Source organism: Centroberyx gerrardi, chromosome 24 (assembly GCF_048128805.1).
Source record: "Centroberyx gerrardi isolate f3 chromosome 24, fCenGer3.hap1.cur.20231027, whole genome shotgun sequence".
NCBI lineage: Eukaryota > Metazoa > Chordata > Actinopteri > Beryciformes > Berycidae > Centroberyx > Centroberyx gerrardi.
This window is the reverse complement of record NC_136020.1, coordinates 16744472-16764227: the sequence shown is the minus strand read 5'-3', so window position 1 is coordinate 16764227 and position 19756 is coordinate 16744472. Positions and strand designations below refer to the sequence as shown.

General features: G+C 43.4%; 1 protein-coding gene across 2 annotated transcripts in view; it reads left to right on the top strand.

The window, feature by feature from the left end:
- Window positions 1–19756, top strand: part of tbc1d22a (TBC1 domain family, member 22a) — a 127870-nt gene that overhangs the window by 6676 nt on the left and 101438 nt on the right. For both annotated transcript variants that reach the window (XM_078282084.1, XM_078282085.1), the window contains exons 5-6: window positions 3701–3883; window positions 18641–18711. In XM_078282084.1, coding sequence (XP_078138210.1) covers window positions 3701–3883; window positions 18641–18711 — 254 coding nt within the window. The remainder of the gene's footprint in view (window positions 1–3700; window positions 3884–18640; window positions 18712–19756) is intronic.

The following is a 19756-nucleotide window of genomic DNA, read 5'->3' as shown; positions in this document are numbered from 1 at the left end:
CAGGTCATCTGCCTGTCTGCCTGGTTGTCTGCCTCCCTGCCTGTTGCTGTGTTTAGGCTACAGATAACGCAGGCAGATCCTTGCCTTCAGGCCGTACTGCTTATCTCCTCAGAGGAGACACAGCAAGGCCTGCATGTACTGTCAGGTTGTGTGTGGATACGTGGATATGCAAGATGACACCAGCTGCACCTACGCTGAACATGTAGCAAAAGCACAGAAGCTTGCATACACCAGGTTTAATATGAGCACAGAAACACTGGGGCAGGTGGGTAAACACATGCTGTAGACGTGCACGATAAGCAGTAAGGCAGGCCACTGGTTAGGAGCTGATTTCCCACTAGCATTAACAGTGTTACTCTCTTCCTTGCCGTGTCTTGTCTTATCTGTGCCTTCCTCTCCTCCTCTGCTCTCCTGTCTTCTTTCCTCATCTTCTTAATTCTCTTGGCACAGTCCTTTCTTCTCTTCTGTTTTTCCTCTGCTCCCCTCTACCTTAAACTCCTCCTCTCCTCTCCTCTCCTCTCCTCTCCTCTCCTCTCCTCTCCTCTCCTCTCCTCCTCCTCCTCCTCCTCTAAGATGTGTGTGTGTCTACAGTGGAGAGTAGTGAGGACAAAGTTGCCCCAGTCTTATTAGATAATGGCACACATCAAGGCTTTCATTAGCGAGGCCCAGATTGTCTCTCTCTGTCTATATATACTCACACACATGACATACACATGCATGCACACATGCACTGTCCCACTATACACACTGCATTTAAGAGATCAGACCACACACGCACACACACACACGCACACACACACACACACACACACACACACACACACACACACACACACACACACACACACACACACACACACACACACACACACACACAGAACCAGTGGCCAGGGGGCTCTCTCCAGCCTCTGGCAGTCCTCTAAGCTGTCTAGCAAAAATACACTCTCTGCTACTGTAATTGTCTGTAATGGGGGTTTGCTTTCCATCTGTCTGAGTGCTGTCTGCGTATGTTTGTGTGTGTGTGTGCGTGCACGCGCGTGTGTGCATGTGTTTTCCTTGTTCCCTCGCTTGTAATACTTGAAGCAGTACACTGTGACAGACAAGTGTACATTACTAACTTGATCCAGCTCAGCTTTTTTTCCTTTTATGGCACTTTTAAAGTAAGAAGTTAATTAAAAGTACGATAAAAAAGGGCTTATTGCTAAAATCACACAAAGGGTTCCATCACAAAGAAGCTGCCATGCTGGCTTTAATAATCTTTTTTAATTTTCACAAGTGCAAATAAAGCAGTCGAGAACAGTTTTGCGGCTTTTTATTTGCTCTTGTGAAAATTAAAATGGATATCAAAAAGGCAGCATTCCAGTTTCTTTGTTTGCCATGGACTGTTTGTGTGAATCTAACTGGATGTTTCATGGTTTCCCCCCAGCACTGAGGAAGGCTGGCACTGCTGTCTGCAGGGCTCCTGCACCCTTGCGTGGCCTAAATGTAATATTGTTGTTCACTTTTGTTCACTTGTGTTGACTGTGACAGAAGCATAGACCAGAAGAATTAATGGACACAGTGAACGATCGCCTTGTTTGTTTTCAATCTGTTAAACTAATAAAGCTTAACAGATATAATACATTTTTAACCAAAGTTAGAGTTCTTTGATAAGTAATTTGTATTCTCATAGACAAGTCAAAGTCATGTTTTTGATAGGCTTGTATAAGAGATTATTCATCTCACCCCTCCCCCACTGCTGACCACTGAATATCTACACATTTACTTTTCAGCAAATTCCTAAGGTCACTAGAGAACTGATTGAATCACATTGATTAGGAATAAATAAGTGAATTAACAATTAGGATCAGTAGGATCAGTGGCTATGAATTATTATCTGTGGGATTCATGGTTGTAGCCAGTGTGCGAACTGTACCATGGCTTTAGGAGAAGCTCACTTTTTTTTTACTGGGGGGGGGGCCTCAAAGAGAGGACTGACTGTGACTCTTGTTGCAAAGAAACATTCATAGCTGCAAGCATGTAGGCCTACTTGCTTTATGTCAGCACATCTGATATATAATAATCAGTTAATGACCACATCAAACCTCCACACGGGTATCAAAACCAAACATCACAGTATGATACAATACGGTCAACTAAAGCAGGGCACAGTATACTCTGCAGAGTGATGTACTATATTCTATAGTTTATCGGCACAAATAAGACACGGATAGATAGGTCAAATAGCAAAACAGCCTGTAAACACACAAATGTATGAGCATTAAATCAAAAACAGACAAAGTTGTTTTTTTTCTGATCTTTGAGTTAGTGAGTCAAGTTTGATATTGCACCGCCACGCTTCGATGGTGATGGCAAGAATAGCATGCATGCCAGTATCTTTATTAAAATGAATTAGTGATGAATCACCCTCATGCATGAATCATACATCAATAATAGCCTAATTTTACGCATGATCCATGATGATGAAGATACAGAAAAATAGAAATGCATGGCAAAAACAGCATATTGTCAATATTTTAGAGACCCCCCAAAATTTCACAAATCATGTTTTCAGGGGAGCTCATGTCTTATTAAGGGGAGCCAAGCTCCCCCTGGCTGCCCTGTAGTTCGCACCCTGGTTGTAGCTAATATACTTCAGTGTTTAAAGAAAGAACAGGATAAAATCAAGCATGTTTATCGGCCAGTAATTTTTAATTTGGTCACTTCACTTGTGATCTCACTAGCAGACAGTTCATCCTCCAAAAGCTTCAAACTGTCAAATCAATCACTCTGAAGTCTCTACTTCATCGGCTCGTACATAGCTTGCATGTGTGTGTGTCTGGTTTGTTCTGTGTGTGTAACTCACTGTGTGTAACTTATCCATTATAGAGGCTTTGCAGTTGAATCAGAAATGTCCCAGCAGCCATGGCTGGTGACGTCTTGGAGGTCCATTGCAGAAATGGCCTAGTAATGATTAAATGTGTTACAACCAGGCGAAAAAAAGAGAGATTTCTGAAAAAGATAAATATCGTGGTTGTGGAGCCATACAGTAACGTTACAGCTAAAAGCGAAAGTAAAAGTATAGCTAAGGGTTTCTAAATTTAGCTTACTCTGACATATTGTAGTAAATGATCTTGTCTTTGCCCCAGTCCCTACTCTTAAGTACTTCGACTTGTAGGGGTTGGACTAGTAGTAGAAATATCAGCTCAATTAATCTGATCAAGCTGTGGGGTTTGGTAGCTAGCTACCACTACTAGGTACTAGCCAGCTAATGTTAGCTATTATTGTTTTGTGTAAAAACACACCCGTCTTGGTAGCCTAAATCACAAAGTGGGGCTGCAACAGAGAAGAGCATCCCATCCCCCCTAATTGAGATGCTGTCAATTCACCCTGTTTGCCCAAATGAAATTCAGCGTGCAAAGTGTAGCTTCAAAATCAGATGTAGACAGTGGTAGTTCAGCTGATCAGATGCTATAGTTAGCTAGCAAACTAACAAGCTGACACTATCTAAACCAATTAGCTGTATCAGTGATGAAATCATCTGTCCTCAACTATTGCTTCGTTTACATGTACAGTCAACTGTTCTCATCAGTCATTGCAAAGAGCTGTGGGAGTCCAACATGGCCACCAGAGGGCGCGCTACATCATGTGAAAGTCCTCTATTCATTGTGTGTGTGTTTGTGTAACCCTATCCCCTTTCTCCTCTCTGTCCACCCACCAGATGCAGATGGTGAGCGTGCAGCCCTCCACAGACAGCGCTCTCTGCCCCACCGGCCGCCCGTCATCCCCCTGGTGGCTCGCATGGCCGACCAGAACACATCCGGCACCCCGGCTATGACCGAGAGGGAAGCCTCCCGCCTGGACAAGTTCAAACAGCTCCTGGCTGGGCCCAACACAGACCTGGGTAAGAGACACTCATTCAAAAACTTTGCCATCTCTGTCTCTCTTTCTCTGTCAATTTGTCTTACTGTTACTCTTGCTCAATCCTCTTCTCTCTCACTCTCACTTTCTATTTCTTACTGTCTGGCTTTGTCTTTCTTTTCCTTGTGTTCTCCTATGCACTTTCTCATTCTCTTTTGCTTCTCACTCTTTCTTGCTCCCTCTCTTTCTGGTCTTGTTCGCTCTCTGTCAGCCAGCTGTGCTGTGCTTTTAACGATGCTGTGAGGGGAAAGTCATCCAGCCATCTGGACATGCAGATTACAAGGGGAAAAAAACCCATCAACAACAAAAACAAAGGACAGGCCTTTGTTCTAACCAACCGTCAGGCCTTTATTGTTCGTCCAACCCCAGGGACTTTGCTTCCTACCGCCGCCTCCCCAGTGGCCATTAAATCCTAGCAGACCTCCCTCTCATCAGTTCACTTTCCTTCCTCTGCAGCTAACTTTCTGCGTCTGCCATACCCCAACAACTACTTGTTGCATCAATTTCATTGTTTCAATTTCAATTGTAGATATCGCATGGTGTAGCTCTTCTGGTTAAACTCACTTTTACGTTGAAATGCCCCCGCTTTGCTACTTGAATTGGATCAAACAACACATCATATTTTCAACATTCATAGTCACATGGAACTTGTTATTGGAGGGTTTGTGGTCGAGCCAGCCAGAAACCAGGCCATAAGTTACAGACAGATCATTATGTGGTGGAATGCTTACGTTTGTCGATAGAGAGTAGTAACTGCCCAGCGTCTGCAGAGTTGTAGTTGTTAAAGCTAACCTTGCATGGAGGTGGCAGAGCAATGACTTGGAAGTCTGAATAATTACCATGGTTATTTCACAGCAGCATCTGCAGTTACATCCAGCATGGGTTGAGCACAGGTGAACAACTAATTGTGTATAATCACAAGTCACAATTTTAATTTATACAATTAGTTGACCAAAGTGAAATATTGCTTTATTGTTCTAGATGCTGGTGTGTTACCCTAACCTGAGTCAGTTTTGGTAAAAGCATAGCGATTGACTCATAAAAGTTTAGATTGGAGTTGTCTGGATTGTTGGAGGAGGAGGCACTGTGAAATTCTTTCTAAAGTCTCTCTTAAAAGCCCTTTGTGCTCAGTTCTCTTGTGTGTTAAGGCCTGGGACGTGCATCAGATGTCCTTGGATGGTTTTTGGTTTGTCTTTGTGTCATTTGGTGTGCGTGTGTGTGTGTGAGTATGCCTGACAGAAGGGGAACATGAAGTGAAACAAGTGAGAGAATGATAAAAGTGTGGTTCTTAACAAGAGAAAGGGGTATGTGCTTGTTAACTTCCCTGACATGCTAAATACAAAAAGAGAGTGGGAACTACTTCAGTGTAGAAAGGGCAAAAGTTTAATATGCTTAAGTTGCACAAAATTTCACCAGCGCTAATGATATCACTGCTAACAAGTAGTTTTTCAATTAATTGAAGTGCCAGTACAAAAGCTTTTTTCTCCACATTGTGTGAGATGTGCCTAGTGAATAAAAATAACTAAAATCATGTCTAATGTCAAAGTATCATTTTTTTAACTGTAGATGGAATAAAAGTTATTCTAAAACCTCTGAACACCCCAATTTATTTTTTGTTTTTACATTTTTATGCACCTTACATTTTTCATGCACCTTCAAGGCTGCAGTCAGAGATGTAAATTGCCACCAGCCACTGTGACTTGCGTACAAAAGTTAATTTCTTACCCTTTTCACAGAGTAATGGCCCCAGGTGATTTTGAAAGGGGATGCATACGCAGGGGCAGCGGTTAGGCCAGGGCAAACATATTAGTTCAGTAGACGCCAACCAAGGTTTTGTCCTGTCAGCTCATTGAGTTTTACTCTCTTGAATCAATTAGCAACAGGAATGTACACATGCAAAGATCCATTGCTGTGTGTTTTTTTTGGTGAAACAGGAGACAAACTTCTATTTCAAATGCTCCCCAAGCATTCTTTACATCTATGTTGAGGCGGTCAATCTAACATCATGTGCTTTTTTTAATTTTTTTTTTATCACTGAGTCTTTGTAGGCAGGGTGGCAGGGTGGCCTAGGGCTATGAAAGACTGTCCCATCACTGAAAGATCAAAGGTTTGATCCCTGCAACAGCCAGAGTGTCCATCAACACATATGCGTCATACCCAGCTTCCCTTGAGCAAGACTCTCTACTTCACTTGCGTCATGCACATTCAGACTGAGAGGGCTTTAAATCCCCTCTCAGGTATTTGATATTTAACATCTCTCAGTAAAACAAATGAGGATTTGTTGGGGCTTTTCATTTGTGGTATTTAGTACTGATGATTGTTTTAGAATAGAACGTTTTTAGCTGATTTTTTTTGCGTTAGTTTGAGTTAGTGCCCTCTCAAAAAACATTTGCTGCACTCCACCCCTGCCCTACCTACTAGCTCACTGTGAGTTTCTCAGGCTACGAGTGTTGGCTAAATTCCTAAAATGTAAATGTTGGATTTCATTAAAGTTGAATGGCCTTAGCCAGCATAGAACTTCACCTCTATGAGCGATCCCCTTGGAAACTTTTTGAACAAAACGAAGCGGTTCACAACTCATCAGCGTTAGCCGACGGTGGTAGCGGCTTGCTTGTGCAGAGTGTATCCTGTACATCAGCAGAGTGTCTCGAGGTGTCAGCCCCCATTAGGGCCTGCCAGGCATCACAAGTCGGCTGTCTAAATTTAGTTTAGTCTCTGCGCCATGATTAGATAGCCCAGAACGGGCGAGCCACGCTGCCGGCTGCTGGCAGCATGAAAGATGAACTTCATTCACGGGACATAATTAAGTGAAGGAGAGGGGGTGTGGGGGGGGATGGAGAGGGGGATAGGGGAAGGGAGAGGGAGAGGGAGAGGGGGAGATAAGATAAGATAAGATGAAACTTTAATGATCACCGTGGGGAAATTGGGTCATTGCAGCAGAAAAGAATAAGATATAGATAAAAATACAGCAAATAAAACATATTAAGATTTTCATTCCATAATGAGATAGACACCATTTGAAGGAATTGATGGCACCTCATCTAACAAAATGATTGTTGGCAAGTAAATCATATTATGGGTTACTATTAAATTTATGAATCATTTTTAGACCTTTGCTCGTAAAGTGGTTGTATTTTTGTGGATGAAATCATCTGACTGATTAATTTCAGGTAGCAATTTTCCCCCAAAATTGATAATAGAGCAATTTGGAATGAGAGCCTTCATGTTGAAGATTGACGATATAATGCCTTCATCATGATAATACAGAGCTCCTACTGGCTTGAAAGAGTTCTCGCTGCATTGACCATTGACAGATTTACAGATTAACAGATGTTTTGCAGTTTGCAGAGAGGGAGAGGGTGAAGAGGGAGGGTGACAGAGATGGATGGACCTCCTTGTCCTTAAGGGGAGGTCAGTGTCCCTGTGTACCGTCTGTGACACACACATTCACACACTTGCTCACACACGCACACACCAGACACTGTTCAGGGGGGACGGTGCCCCCTTGTGTAGAAGGGACATTCGAACGACTGTCCTTGAGCTCCAAAAGGGGGGGAGGGGGGGGAGGCTGGGATGATCCATTGGCTGGTTCCTCACTTGGATGGTGTAATTAATTGCGGAGGCAGTCGTGTTTTTGGGTCGAGCCCTCCGTCATGCCAGGGCTGCCCGTCTCCAGAGTGCACAGGTGTGTTTGTCCTGTCTGTAACTGTGTGTGTGTGTGTGCGCATCTGTATTTGTTTGTTAGTGTGTGTGTATGGTTCTCTAAACTCAACGGACTAAGGCCATAACCCAGTATTATGGCTATCTAGACTCGGTGTTACGACCTAGCTTGTCTAGTCGGGGGTGCAGCAGAGTGCGCTAAGCAGCAGCGAGTCGCACAGTAGGCCCGCTTATACCTAGAGTGATATAGTAAAACCTTAACGTGCCGATAAAACTGTTGGTTTGAAGACAATATTAAATTGAGAGAGGGAGACACGCTGAGAAAGAGAGATGGAAGAGTCCTCCTTCACTCATTTCTACCTGCATTCTCTCTCTCTCTCTCTCTCTCTCTCTCTCTCTCTCTCTCTCTCTCTCTCTCTCTCTCTCTCTCTCCTGTGAACCTTTCGACAGGTGGTGACAGCGGCCTGTTTAGCATGTAAGGTCATGTAGAAGGTGATGACCTGTGTGTGTGTGTGTGAGAGTGTGGTGATTGATGTCGGCTTGATCTCGGCTAATTATTCTGGATGTCCTGAGGCAAGCCTGTCTGCTGAATGAACCTGAACACGGCACCCACCGTACACTCAGTGAGGAGGGAGCCATTTCAGCTGGAAAATTGACCAAAAAAAAACAAACAAAAGTGGAGGAAAATATTCTCAGATGTCGTTTAACATTACTTTTTAAGACCAAAGTTATTTTTTTTCATCTTTCTGCCTATTCCAGTTAACATTTGTGAATAGGTAGTTTTTGTGTGCGCGCGTGTGTGTGTGTGTGTATGTGGTTGTTTTTGTGTGTGCAAATGTGTGTGTATTCTTCGTAATGGGTATTTTCTTTTTTTCTTCCAGACTGTCTAGTACTCACTGTTTTGCGTGAACCAGTTGCTCCCTAATGGATGCAAGTCACAAGGCCAGCTTTCACAGACTTTCTGCATTTATTTTTCTTTTTAATAGTTTTTGAGGCTAAAAGCTGGCATTTGACATCAAGCAATTATTGCCGGATGGTTGGGACGCGGTCGTTGCTATGGTGATGCTCAATCTATCCTCATTCTATCTCTTACTCCAGCTTTTTATCTGTTCCTTTCCCTGTTTGTCTTTCTCTGCTTCACCTCTCCTTCTACATTTTCTCTCCATTCCTATTTGCTCTTAATCCAATCCTCATGTCAGGCCTAGTTCACCTCGCACATGCACTTGCATACACATGGACACATACACACTCACACACACACACACACCCACACATATACAACACACGCTGGATACCCATGCACCACCGACACCACAAACAATGACAACCTCTCGTACACCATCCATATCAAAAACAAGTATACACACTCACTCACACACACATACACACACACACACACACACACACACACACACACACACACACACTCATTTCCTCGCTGCCCTCTGTTGGGGGTGCTGCAGCTCTTTGTTACACCTCCACCACTACAGTGTGCTTCTCTCCAACCACCATCACCTTCACTGCTGCTGCTGCTGCTACGGTTAGCAGGCCTACTACCTCCGCCACGGTCGCTCACTCCACACTGCTACAATCCACAATCCTGTTACACAGCTAGCCACCACATGATAGGCTTACTATCAGCGCCGTTTGCAAAGTTAATAGCTGCCATCAAAGCGGGAAGTGGCGGTGTAATTCAATTTATGTCACTCCTAATGCCACGTTTAAAAGCACCGCGCAAGGGCGACAATTTCAGAGGCGCGTCACGGGCACGGAAATTGTAGAGGAGGAGACGGTGCAGCATTAGGCTGTCTAGGTAGGTAAATCTCTAGAGAATATGGCAAGTTTACGGTGAGAGGAGTTTCCATGTAAATGCTCAGTGGTAGGTTTCTCTCTTTGACGATTTCTGAGAAGCCAGCAGTAGCACCCTGGTGATGTAGCAGTAAGCTAGAGGGAAAGAAAAGGGACCAGTAAGCCTATTATTGACGGTATTGTTGGTTGTTTTGTCTGTATTTTTGTCCTATTCTAAGAAAGTCAATACTATCTGAAATACTTTGCTTTGAAGCCAAAGTATTTTGTTGTTTCTCAGGTTTTTGTCTGCTTTAAAAAAAAATCTACTCCGCTGTGTGATGCTGCACAGTAACTAAGCCAGCATCAAATGGTGTCTGTTATGTGTGCATAAATGTTCATGTGTGTGCCTCCTAGCACATCCTCAGGCTAAACCCCGGTATTAATAGGGCTGGTCCGACCACCAGCTGTCTCCTGTGTCAGTAGCCTCCTACATTGTCTGGCTTAGTTTATTCATATGGTACAGCGTGTGGTCTTTTATATGAATTTTTCATTCTTTCTTTTCTAAGGGAAGGTTGACTGAACACACTTCTGAATGTACGACTTTTTCAGAAACGGCCTCACACTTCACGCCTGTTTTCTGTTGGCCACTGGGAAGCTGAGCACTGGGTTAAGTGTAGGAGAAGAAATTTTGTGGCCAAAGCCCATAGTGTCTATCCAATCCCAAAATTCATCATTATTTTACCTGCCAATTAGGCTTTCAGAATATAATGGCCTCTAAATGACAAGCTGACCAGCCAGAACCAGAGGTTTAGGAGGAATAATAATAATAATTCAACATAAGTTTATACACGATTAATTGTGCAGCCCTAATTCGCAGGCCTGCTTCTCTACCCTTAAGACTAATGCCATCCCCTTTCTAGCCTGCTACTGCTGCTCATCCATTCAGCAGCCACGGAAATAAGCTAAAGCCTTGGTAATTTTAAGTTAACTTAATGGACCAGATATGTAAAGACCGTAGCCTTTTGATTTGATGTGCTGTCTCACCACACTGACTGAGCCAACGAGTCCCAAGGCAATGAGAAGTCCACTATTTGAAAAAAACAAAAAGTAAATCAAATGATACTTTCTAAAGGACAGGCGGTAACTTAAGTCTTGGTTGACAAGATAATAACGCTTACATAGACTGGATTTTCCATATTCTACAGATATTGAATGATGAACTTTGAGCAATGATATATAATTTTGGAAATTATAATTAGGCCTATATTCTGTCAGTTCAGAAGCCTTTAGAAAGGCTGTGGTGAGAGTTGAGCTGTTGGGTGGGCTGCATGATGCCAATCGAGGAGTCTGCCATCACAAGGGAACTGGTCCGTAATGAACAATCGGTTCATTACGAACTAAGTGCAAACAAAAAACTTTACATATTTTTTAGTAGTTTTGTTACTTTTTCATCAAATTGGATGGTATCTTGACTTAAGAAGCCCCCAATCCCCAACAATCCCAGGCATTTTTAAAAGAGCTGACATGGAGCTGGCCTAATCAGCTGCGACTCTTAAGTATGTGTGCGTGAGAATCTTAAGATTTCTGTTTTTTTTTAGTGCCAGTCAAAGTTTGGCATTCATTAGTGAACCCAAAGACTAGCTATGCCTGACAACAACCTGAGAGCCAGTTTAAATCACTACCAATTAATAACTATGTAACAATGCTTGTTACTGCTTCTGCTGCTTAGCCAAGTAACATGTTGTAGACGCTGTAGTCCAACCTCCGTATCCCATTACTGTCTAAAACTGATTCACATTTTGAATTTTTGTCTGTTGTTTTTTCTTGTTCGGGAACTTGGCACAGCGTGGGGAAAGACTTTCAGCCTTTGTTTTTCTCCTCTCCTAAAACAGGCTTGTTAGCAGTATTAGCTTCACTGAACCTACAAGTACCAGTGGCACTGTGCTAGCTCATTCTCTTGCGGCTCTGTTTTGGTTTAATTGAGAATAGTAAGTTATTTTTAGAGCAGCTGAAATACGGAAACCACAATATGAAAAGTAGCAGCTGAGGAAAAATAACTACAATTCAAAAAGTCAAGATATTTCCTGCTAAGCATCTATCCAATTTAGCAAATTTGTTGCACTTTAGTGAAGTTGTTTTGGAAATTTGTCACCAGGTCACTTATTTTGGAACCTGTTTTAGCTTAATCAGTTAAAGGCGGGGGGAGCTTCAGAGAGTTGATAGTACAAGTCCTTGCTATAGCACACACACACACATGCACATACACACATTCTCTCACCTGTATACTCATCTATGCTCGGTGTCCTCTCCCAACCATATGGGCCATCCATCAGGCCTCCTGAGCAGGTATAATCCAGGGGGGAGTATCTTTTTACAAGAGTCCCATTAGTTTACGAGCCGTCTGCTCCCTGGCGCCATCACTTTGTCCTTTAGATGAGTTAGACCATTCAGGACTCTCTCACAGCATTCAAGGTTTATAGGAGGGGAGCTTAACTTTTTAATACACTGCATGATAAAGGTGTCTGTCCGGATGGTATAGTTTTGCTAGCCTGCAGCACTGCGACAATACACAGGCGGCCTGCAGAACTAGGTGGGATGGCATTTGCCTAGATTTTACCATAGCAATAATACCCAAGAGGGCATTTTTAATGGGTATGACAGTGATGCAATAGATGGAGTACTGGCACCCATGATCACAGTGAAGAAAGCACTTGTGAGTGTTATGACGTATATACAACAGCTGCCAGTGCATGTGTAGTGTCTAAAAGGTTTTCTACCAAGTAGTGTACATACTGTACATTCGAACCAAAAATGGAGAAAACAAGATACATTGCCAATTAACTCTCTGGCTACTACAAGTATTGGCATAACTATCAATAAAGCAGAGCTAGTCATTCTTTATGAAAATGATCAGCATGATTGGAATTTGACCAAACAGATTGCTTTAATGTATTACCTATTGTATAATTGTGTTTTACTGCTGCTGTGAAACAGATTGTAGGGTTATGGAAACATTTCATAATCTGTGTCCAACAATTCCAGAGTGTTTCTCTTAGTTGCATAGAGCATAGTATTTAAGATAGGATTAAATACACACATTGTTGCACAACTTGTTTTTAAAGATGTCTTTTGAAATCTAGTTAAGAGCTACACCTGTCATGGTAGTTTGGCTGGAGGGAGGACCTGTCTCACAAGTTGGTGATACTGTAACATTAAGCCTAAGGATTCTTCCTGCTATATTTAAGACAAGAGCACTTGGTGATCTATGAGCATGTTCTAATGTTCTAATAATAAACCCAAGGGTGAGTGGTTCTCAACTCGTGGTCCGGGACACTGCTGGTTTGCAGTTAACTACCTAGCAGAATAGCAAAAACAGCAGCACCTGAGGACCACTGATGTAGGTTCTCCAGTCAGGTCTCATTGCCATACAAACTTCAGGTTCATATTTTAACATACCTTGAGTTCATGAGCACTCTTAGCTGTCCCAATAAAGAAAATGTACTAAACTGAAATCTATTATGTGTCTTCTGGCTAGTAGCAACAGGTACAAACATTAGGCTTAGTTTTTGACTAAACAATTAAATTCAGTACAAAATGATATAAGGTATAGTGGCCTACATATTGGATTTGCACCAAACTCAAATTTGGACTACATCTGACAAGACTTAGTGCTGCTGTCTTGATGTTGTTAGGATTTGCTGAGGCAGCTGCTATTCCAAAATACAAGCCCCTGTTTTGGCAGGTGTGTGTGTGTGTGTGTGTGTGTGTGTGTGTGTGTGTGTGTGTGTGTTGCTGAGAACCTTGTGGTGTTGTGCCCGAGTGGTCGCGCTCCGTCTGAGCGATGCCTGAATAGTGCATGGCTCCGGCCCGCCAACCGTCTCCCCTCCTGCTCCCATCAGCTCCCCGCTCAGCCAGCACTGACTGACAGCACTTCCTCCCTCCTTGCTGGGCTGTCTTCCATTCCTCTTATTGGCCTGCATACAGGACCATACACACAGGCAGGTAGACTGACTGACAGGCAGGCAGACAGGTAGGCAGGCAGAGAGGTAGTGCAGGTACACACACACTCATACAATCGCACATGCACACAAACTCATACATCTAGCCTCATTTTTTTGGTAACACAACAGCCTCATCTTGCTTTGCTGCTTGTAGGAAGAGCCTCTCACCCTCAGCTCCTTCAGCTCCTAGAGCCCTGTTGTTTAGTTCCACTCAGGAAGCACACAGCGATAAGGACATGGGTCTTATGAATACATGCATGACTCAAGTGCTGGCACTTGACTGTCCACTTGCCCGTTCGCATCTAATCATTACAAAAACCTGAATTCCAGTCTGAATGGGATCCTCGGAATAAGAACCCCAATCAAGGCCCCTCTCTAAATGTTAGAGAATTGGACTTCTGACAGATATTTGGTGGTTAAAATCCTCATGCAGGCTGAAAGAACCTGGGCCAGGGAGGCGAATGAGACACGTTCTGGCCTCCCTTAACATCTACTGTTGAGGTGCCCTTGAGCAAGGCACCTAACCCCCAGCTGCTTCATTGGAGCTGCTGAGTGGCCAACAGTACAAGACTGTGGGAACTGGGAAGCCCCCTGTGTGCGCATGAATGTGACCTTCCCTCCCCCTGTCACAGCTCCCACAAGTCGTTGCTAGTCATCTTGCGTGGTTAAATACGGGTTAATCTAATAAAAACATGTGGATATTTAGTTTGATTTTGCCCTCTGAATGTTGTAAGAGTCATTGAGCATTCATTACCTCCGAGGGTCCCATATCAGTGCAGCTGTTATGGTGTTCAACAGAAGGTACACGGTGTCCTAATCACCCCCTGTGGTCCCCAGCTTAACTCCAGCCAAGACAAAGTGCGGCCCTGTAAGTTCATGCATAATGGAGTACAGTAGACAAGAACACAGAGGAGGGACTAGCAGCAGTTGCCCTTGAGTTGCACATTCTCTGCCGGTGTTACAGGTGGTATTCATGCCAGTGAAGAATATAGCTTCCTCCAGGGTTGAGTTTCTCTCTCCAGACTCAATCCCCTGAGGCCAGTGCCTGCCAGCATGATAAACACCCGTGCTACTGATCACACTAATTCCAAAGCATGTATATAATAATGTGATACTTTATTGGTCCCAATAGGAAAATTCTCTTTTCGCTTGTTTCCGCTTGCACTTTCACATGTACATTTTGAAATGATTGCCTGGGAGGCGAATTGATTATAAACCCAGCTTGTAGTCTGCCTCTGTGTGTTGCTACTGCATTGTTTCTATCGAGACCTGTTAGAGGAATACCTTCACAATTTGAATTTGTTGATTTTTTTTTTCCAATATGTGCATGTAGGGCTGGACGTTATGGCTAAAATCAATATAATCATAATCATAAGGATTTATTTCGATATTGATATATATCATAATATGGCTCACATGCAAAATCACATTAAATAATAAAATGAATGTTCATTCCATTGAACCGAATGGTAAAGTTAGGTGTGAAGTTAGGTATTTAGGAGTTTTTAAATTATTAATTTAGACAGCAGAATTGTGTGTCACGACATCCCCAAATCACCATATCATCACAATATAATTCCACTGAAAAAGATTATTGCTCAGCTCTATGTAGGCTACATGTCACATTGGAAGGCACATTGGGGGAAGTGACTGAATTTGTCAACTAAAAATAGCCTGTTAGCATTATTAGCATTCTTCATTGAAAATAATGGAGACAGCTAGCCCCTAGCTGATAAACTATCTTGCAGCTGGCGATGCCCCTTGCCTTGGGACAGTTGCAGAAACTTTTCCCTCACATTGTGACAAGTACCCACTGAACAAAAATAACAGACTAATATTCAAAATGTCATGGTGTGTCTTTAATTTATTTCAGTGCAGCTTGGGCTTGGCTGTCTCATTCATAATGCACAAGAGATACCCCGGAGAGCCAGATATGTTTTCTGAGAGACGAGCTAGCCTCGCACTAATGAAACGACATCTGCAATTTAGCCAGTATGTCAACTATGCTCATGTCACCCTCTCTGTCTCTGCCTGCTGTGGGAAATGGAATTTTATTCCTCAGAAATTGATCAGTTGAAGCTGAAATGAGTAGGCCTGTATGCACTCTAAAGAATTTAGACATATGTCCTACGTGAGTCACTACAGAGCCTGTTTCACAGATATGGATTAGACATTTCTTTATATGGAGATCTCCACTGAAAGGAGCTTTTTAGTCAAGTCAGTTAAAATCTCTGAAACTGGAAGAATATGATGATACATGATTTCCTAGTAGAATTTCACATTGTCATTTCATGTGCTATACCACTGCAGTGCATTGGTACTCTGACAGTCAAACTGTGGGTCTATAAGTCATTTTGACTCACTTTGGGGAAACTGTGATTTGGATTCTGCAGTGGTCTGGCTCGCTGCTGGAGAGTGTTTGGAAGGCAGGGAATGCAGGAGGAGCGGCGTTTTCTGTGTATGATGTATGGGTCTAATGGGCAGATGTGCTCATTCCGCCAAGTATATGTTTGCCCTTTGCCCTTTGCACACATTTAAACATATCCACACACACATAGACTGCTCTTCAAATGCACACATTCCATCACACACAAGTACACATGCATGCACAAAGACAGACAGATAAACACACATGGACTTCTTTCTTCTGCAAGCCATTCCTGCAATGTCTCAGAGCTCGCTGAGTAGCGGGGACAGAGCTTTCTGGAGGTCAGCACAGCCTCAGGAGGGAAAGACTGCCAACTTGTGCCTCACTCCTGAAACCCCCCCCCCCCCCCCCCCCCCCCGCCCTCTTCTCCCTACCCCCTATGGTGAGATTAATGCCAGGTGGGGGAAATGTAACAGATAGTTTAATTAAGCCCTGGCCCGCAAGATTCATGGACTCATTTCTTCGTCAGACAGCACAAATGAAGGTTCAAAGGGTGTGAGGCGAGAGGAGAGACACCCTTGACTAGCTCTTTGGAGCATAATGAATGGAACACCACTCCCCAGATAAAGGTTTCACCCTTACTTGGACTTTGTCAAAGATGGTTCCCACCGTAGCGCCACTTCAGCTGGTTCATGCTCCTTAAGCAAAGGCTGGATCTCTTTGCAGGCAGCCCACCTTGGCGGTCATACACACTCACTCATGCATACGGACACACATATAAACATGTTTCCCTCCAATTCTTGAGCTCATGAGGAGAGAGAGCGATTGGAGAGAGGAGAGACAGAGACAGAGACAGAGAGAACATAGTTGAATCCCTGCACCGCCCCTTGCGCTGCAACGTTTATGGTCTGCGTCATATCTGAGAGAGTTTTTTCATCTGTTAAAAGTGACTTGCTGTAGCACGGCCTAGTGTTGGGGTTATCGAAACGCTCCCATACTATGAGGCTCTGGCTCCCTATGAACCAGCAGAACCATGCTGTGCGCTAGATCACTCTATTGAATTTCTATGTAATTAAAGTCACTGGGGACAAGGTAGGGGAGAAATTTAAAGTGGAGGATGTATAGGAACTATAGTGAATAAATAGCTACTCTCATCAGCTGAACAAGCCCTAATGCGTTTCACTCAATTTAGCCAATGGACTTAGCCCGTTGCTGTTTAGCCGATTGCTATTTCCTATTCTGCTATCTGTCACTGACTCTCCATTGCATTTGCCTTGAAGAACAGGCAAGGCCGAGTCATTTGGCAGCACTAATCAATACCATTCACTCTGTGCGAAGGGCTTATCAATTTCCAGCCAGCGCCTTGAATAAGAGTCTAGGAGGAATTTGGCTTATTCATGAGGTACATCTGTTTCTTTTTTACTCAGAAAAGTATGTTAAGGCGGTGTCATTTCATTTGCACTCAAATCAATTTCCCCCCCTACCTTCACTCTTGGAATGCAGGTAAAACAACAGCGGCAATGCAATTACAAGTGAAGAGATTCCCATCGAGTTTTTATGTTTGGCTCCGTTTGAATGCGGCAACGTGTCCTATTGAATGCTAATGGTGGATTCTAAACTCGCAGGCAGAGGGAGAGCTATCCGTGAATAATGGATGAGTTAACGTTAGCGAGAACCCTTCCAGGAACCACCTGCTTCTCAAGAAATAGTGCCGAAAAAATGCACAGTCATACATCTTGAATATCTCAGGCTGCCTGCGCCTTGTAGACAAGGTCACTCATTGCTTCCACTCGGCTTTTGCAACAGTTGGGGAAGTTATTTGTGTAAATAAAATGTGTTCTGCATTGCCCAAACAAAATTCAGCCATTTGAGAGTCCTGTGCATCTGATGAGGAGAGTTGGGCAGTTTACATACCTCCCACTCCCATATTGAAAGTTTAGGATTATGGTTTCTCGTGGCCCAAAAGTGGGTTGCAAGGTGTTCTTACAGGGTCAGAACAAGTTGGGTGGACAAATATTGTATTATCTAATGTATTAGACAGAGACATCATTGCCAAGGTAAAATTTGGGTCCCTATGCAAAACCATTTGAAAAGTGCTGACACAAACAATAGGTTTAGCTTTGTTTTTGGACAAGAGCTCTTTTTTGCTGCAGGGAAATTGGATCCTACAGCTTTATCGTAGTCTAGTTATTATGTCAGATTAAGGTAGAATCAGCCCTTCATTGAAAATAGGAAGAAATAGAAGTCACAGCTTACTAGATACTAGATAATAATACGTATTATCTTCAGACACTGCCGATTCTCACCCCAACCCACCCCTTCCTGCTGTCAGTGTGTGTGTGTGTGTGTGTGTGTGTGTGAGATATGCGGTGGATGTAATGTGCGGCACCCAGCATTAAGCCATATTTTCTGGGTCTTCGTGGGCCCGAAGGGAACTACTCTCCGCCAATTTAAAAGTTCAATTTGCACCTCTCGTCAGATTTATTTTACATTATAGCCTGCCGGCTCTCTCACCCGGCCTGCAGATAATGTAGTTAAAAACCCACTTCCATCTCCATCAGATGCTAGTTTCAGCGAGGGGAAAGAGAGGCAGGAAGGGAGGGATGGAGAGCGAGTGAGTGATTGAGTAATTGATTGATTGATAGATTGATTTCAGTTGTCCAGGAATGACTGGCTGATCCTGATCGAGTCGTGGTCTAAAAATGTCACTTATTTGAATATTAACTTATCATGATATATGGACATTCTAGACTTATGGTGCTGTGCTTTTAGATTGAGACATGAGTTAGTTTTTGTTGTTTGTTTCACTTCAAACTCAGTGTTGCTGTGGCTGTTTGCTGGGACTCTACCTATGGTCAGGAAAAAATGTAAAACATGGGAAGAAAATAAAAGGCTCTGGTGTTTTTGTTGTTTTCTTCTACAGAGGAGCTACGGAAACTCAGCTGGTCCGGAATCCCACGACAGGTCCGACCGATTGCGTGGAAGCTCCTCTCGGTAAGTTTTAAATGCGTACACACACACACACACACACACAAACACCCTGAGATACATGCAAAGACACAGAAACATACACAGGCACCTACAAACACACTGAGACAAACAAATATTCACAAACATGCACAAACGGATGCAAACACATGAAAACACACCCAAATGCTCTCAGATGCAAACACACACAAACACACACCACATGATACAACCACATACACATGAAAACACACACAAATTGCATCAAACGCACACACGCACACACACAGTTGCTGTCATGTTCTCTCTCCCAACCTCCTCCCTTTTGTGATTTATGAAGACGAGTTCCTTCTTTTTTTCTTTTTTTTTTTTAAACTTCAATAGGGAAAATTAATTGCAAGGCACAAATAATTTATTCATGAGACGCGGTGTGTTTACTCATTAAGCCATTGTTGTGGTTTACAGCTCCTAGTCTGCAGAGAGACTGGCTTTTTGAACGCCATGACTCTCCCATTAATTACCGCACAATAGCTAATGTGCCGCAGAAAAGACGTTATTAAAGGTGTGTGTGTGTGTGTGTATGTGTGTATGTGTGCCTGTTTGTTTTTTTTTGGTTGTGGGAGGTTATTGACTGGGGTTTGGACTGTTAACTGCTGCTTTGTTTGGTACTTTACTGAAGTGAGGGTCCATAACACCGTATGAAGCTGCAGAGCATAGCTGCCACTAGGAACGGGGGGTGGTGCTCTGTGTGTGTGAGTGTGTGTGTGTGTGTGTGTGTGTGTGTGTGTGTGTGGAGGGGGTAGCTTGGCAGTTCAGCAGGTTTCTTGTGTGTGTGTGTGTGTGTGTGTGTGTGTGTGTGTGTGTGTGTGTACGTCTTTGTGTGTGTGTGTGTGTGTGTGTGTCTGGGTCTCTTACTGCACAGCTAATGTACCATAGATAACACTCCATTAAAGGTTTGTGCGTGTCTGTGTGGGTGTGACTGTGCACATCTTTGTCTGTGTGCGTGTGTGTGTGTGTGTGTGTGTGTGTGTGTGTGTGTGTGTACACTCACCGGCCACTTCATTAGGTACAC